The sequence below is a fragment of the Asparagus officinalis genome, chromosome 4 (assembly GCF_001876935.1).
Source record: "Asparagus officinalis chromosome 4, Aspof.V1, whole genome shotgun sequence".
Classification (NCBI taxonomy): domain Eukaryota; kingdom Viridiplantae; phylum Streptophyta; class Magnoliopsida; order Asparagales; family Asparagaceae; genus Asparagus; species Asparagus officinalis.
The window spans coordinates 119,713,648-119,715,921 of record NC_033797.1 but is presented as its reverse complement, the minus strand read 5'-3'; the positions used below and the strand labels follow the sequence as shown (position 1 = coordinate 119,715,921).

Genomic DNA, 2,274 nt, shown 5'->3' with positions numbered 1-2,274 from the left:
AGATTGATTTTTTATCACTCTTAAATCCATAAAAAGGTTTGAGGAGGCTGATTGACCCCATATATATATATTGGTGAGGATAGACCCATAATTACTTTTTCTTTTTCTTTTTCTTTTTTCATTTTTTAAAAAGTTAAAAAAGTTCAATAACCAGGTATATTCGCACTTGTGCCAAACTGCCAATACTACAAGGGTCTATTCTCAATAAATAGAACTATATAGGGGCATGTGGTCGTCGGGGAGGAGGGTTTTGCTGGCGATGGGGATTTCGTGGTCCAACTACGTGAACATGAGGCTCTTCTTGTCGATGGGGATTTCAGGGTAAGTTTGTAGTTCTTGGAGTTTGATTCTGTGATTTTCTTTTTTTTTTTTGTAATTTTAGTTCCCCTTTTTTTTTGGGGTGAGATTTTGTGACTTGTATATTGTCATTCCTGGCGCACTTCAGTATCTTGGCCATGTTGTCGAGTTCGATGGAAAACTCTTTTTTCTCAAATGGGTGTTGTCGAGTTCGATGGAATTATATATGTTTGTTTGAGTTTCGTCATGTTTGTAAACAAGAAAGAATTTGTCTATCATATGCTACTTATTACATTCATGCAGAGAGGATTGTTTATCAGTTCATAAGGTGTCGGAAATGCTTGTTGGCATATTGGGAGGCGGGCAGTTGGGTCAAATGCTCTGCCAAGCAGCGAGTCAAATAGGGATCAAAGTGCTCACTTTGGATCCCCTTGAGAACTATCCTACAAGTTCTTTATCACATCAGCATATAGTCGGGAATTTCAATGATGGCTCTGCAGTTCTTGAGTTTGCAAAGAGGTTCAGTAAACTTGAATATTTAGAATATTGTTAAGCTTAACAACTTTTAGCTGAATGTTGAAAATAGTGTGTTTGCTTGTATAGGTGCTCTTAGGCATTCTCTGCAAGATAGGTTGAGCAAGGGGAGCAGGGGTCAAGGAGATGTGATATATTTAAAACTCCGCACCAGTATAGGTTTGTTTGCCCATTAACTCTCCCATGCAGGATTATTCTTTACACAATAATTAAATAAAAAGGTAGATACATGACAAATTTTGATTTTTATAGGGTCCATAAGTTCTATTGTAGTTGAAAATTAACTGGTTGTTGCATAAGTGGTTCTTTATTTGGTGTTTGGATTTATTGTGTTGGCTGTCTTGATTTTACAAGAACCAAGACTCTATTTATCCCCTAACTTATATGTGGCTTCATGGGAAAATTTGTTTGATTTTCTATCCTCTGCACTATGTGTAAATGCCAATTTTTTGTAAGATAGGAAATCCACAATAGCTATGTATCCATGATTGACACCGACAAGCTGGAACGACATGCTTCTTACAAATCTGAGTTGAAACTTGTCATAGATGTTTGCATACTCTTGTTGACAAGTTTTTCTTTTGTTTCATGTTTTTATTGTTTTCAGCTCTCTGTTTATGTGTTGTTCTAATCTCCTTCGCAATACTAAAGCTTTGAGCCTTAATCTTGTGTTTAGTGTGCTAGTGTGTTTTCAGATACTTTGAGAATTTACATGTAATTATATCATTTTTTTTTTGTCATAATATTGTCTTGTAACCACAATTTTCATGTACCCATCACTGTTAGCCGTTACAAAATGTTGTTTCCTAGTAGATATTGAAATGTCATTTTCATTTTTCTGCAGATCAAAGGTACTTTGCTTAAAGTTTTGTGTCAGGCTGAGAGATCTAATATTTTTTTTCTTTCACTTTTTTTAGGCCACAAGGGGCGATCTTACTTGCTGCTGCTTTTGCGCATGAAGCAACTTGTTGTTGAGACTGTTGATGGATGCATTAAGTATCATGCCTGCGTTGACTAATCATAGGGTGTTAAATTACTTGTATTCATAAAGCTTTCAGTTTCCACTTGAACCATAATTTTAATACGAGCATTTACATTTCAGATTATTGTATGTGTGCTCTCCTGTATCGGATTAGGAATGATTTATGCAAAATTTGGTACATTGAAAATTTATGAGTATATAATGGCTCTAATATCTTGTTGATATCTGTATTAAGGAAATATTTTATTAGGCTTAATTGCATGTGTATCTTTGGTATTAATTGAGTAGGTTCACAAAAAAAAACTACTGTAGCATAGCATCCTAGACGGAGATTCTTTCTAGGATACTCAAAATTCCGTCTAGGATACTTTTTTTTCCTAGACGGAAATTCCGTCTAGGATGAGTATCCCAGACGAAAATTTTGTCTAGGATGTGTAGGCATATAAAATTGCTTATAGGTC

At 35.2% G+C, this 2,274-nt stretch overlaps 1 protein-coding gene across 1 annotated transcript; it reads left to right on the top strand.

The window, feature by feature from the left end:
- On the top strand, positions 254 to 2,002 carry LOC109836108 (phosphoribosylaminoimidazole carboxylase, chloroplastic-like). The gene is made up of 4 exons (XM_020404010.1): positions 254 to 321; positions 601 to 816; positions 901 to 990; positions 1,749 to 2,002. The coding sequence occupies exons 1-3, from the start codon at positions 260 to 262 to the stop codon at positions 908 to 910; spliced, it is 288 nt and encodes a 95-aa protein (XP_020259599.1). The 5' UTR covers positions 254 to 259; the 3' UTR covers positions 911 to 990; positions 1,749 to 2,002.

Coding starts and splice junctions, on each gene's coding strand:
- LOC109836108 (XM_020404010.1), top strand. CDS start 260: ATGGGGATTTCGTGGTCCAACTACGTGAACATGAGGCTCTTCTTGTCG. Junction 322..600: donor TTGTCGATGGGGATTTCAGG/GTAAGTTTGTAG, acceptor ACATTCATGCAG/AGAGGATTGTTTATCAGTTC.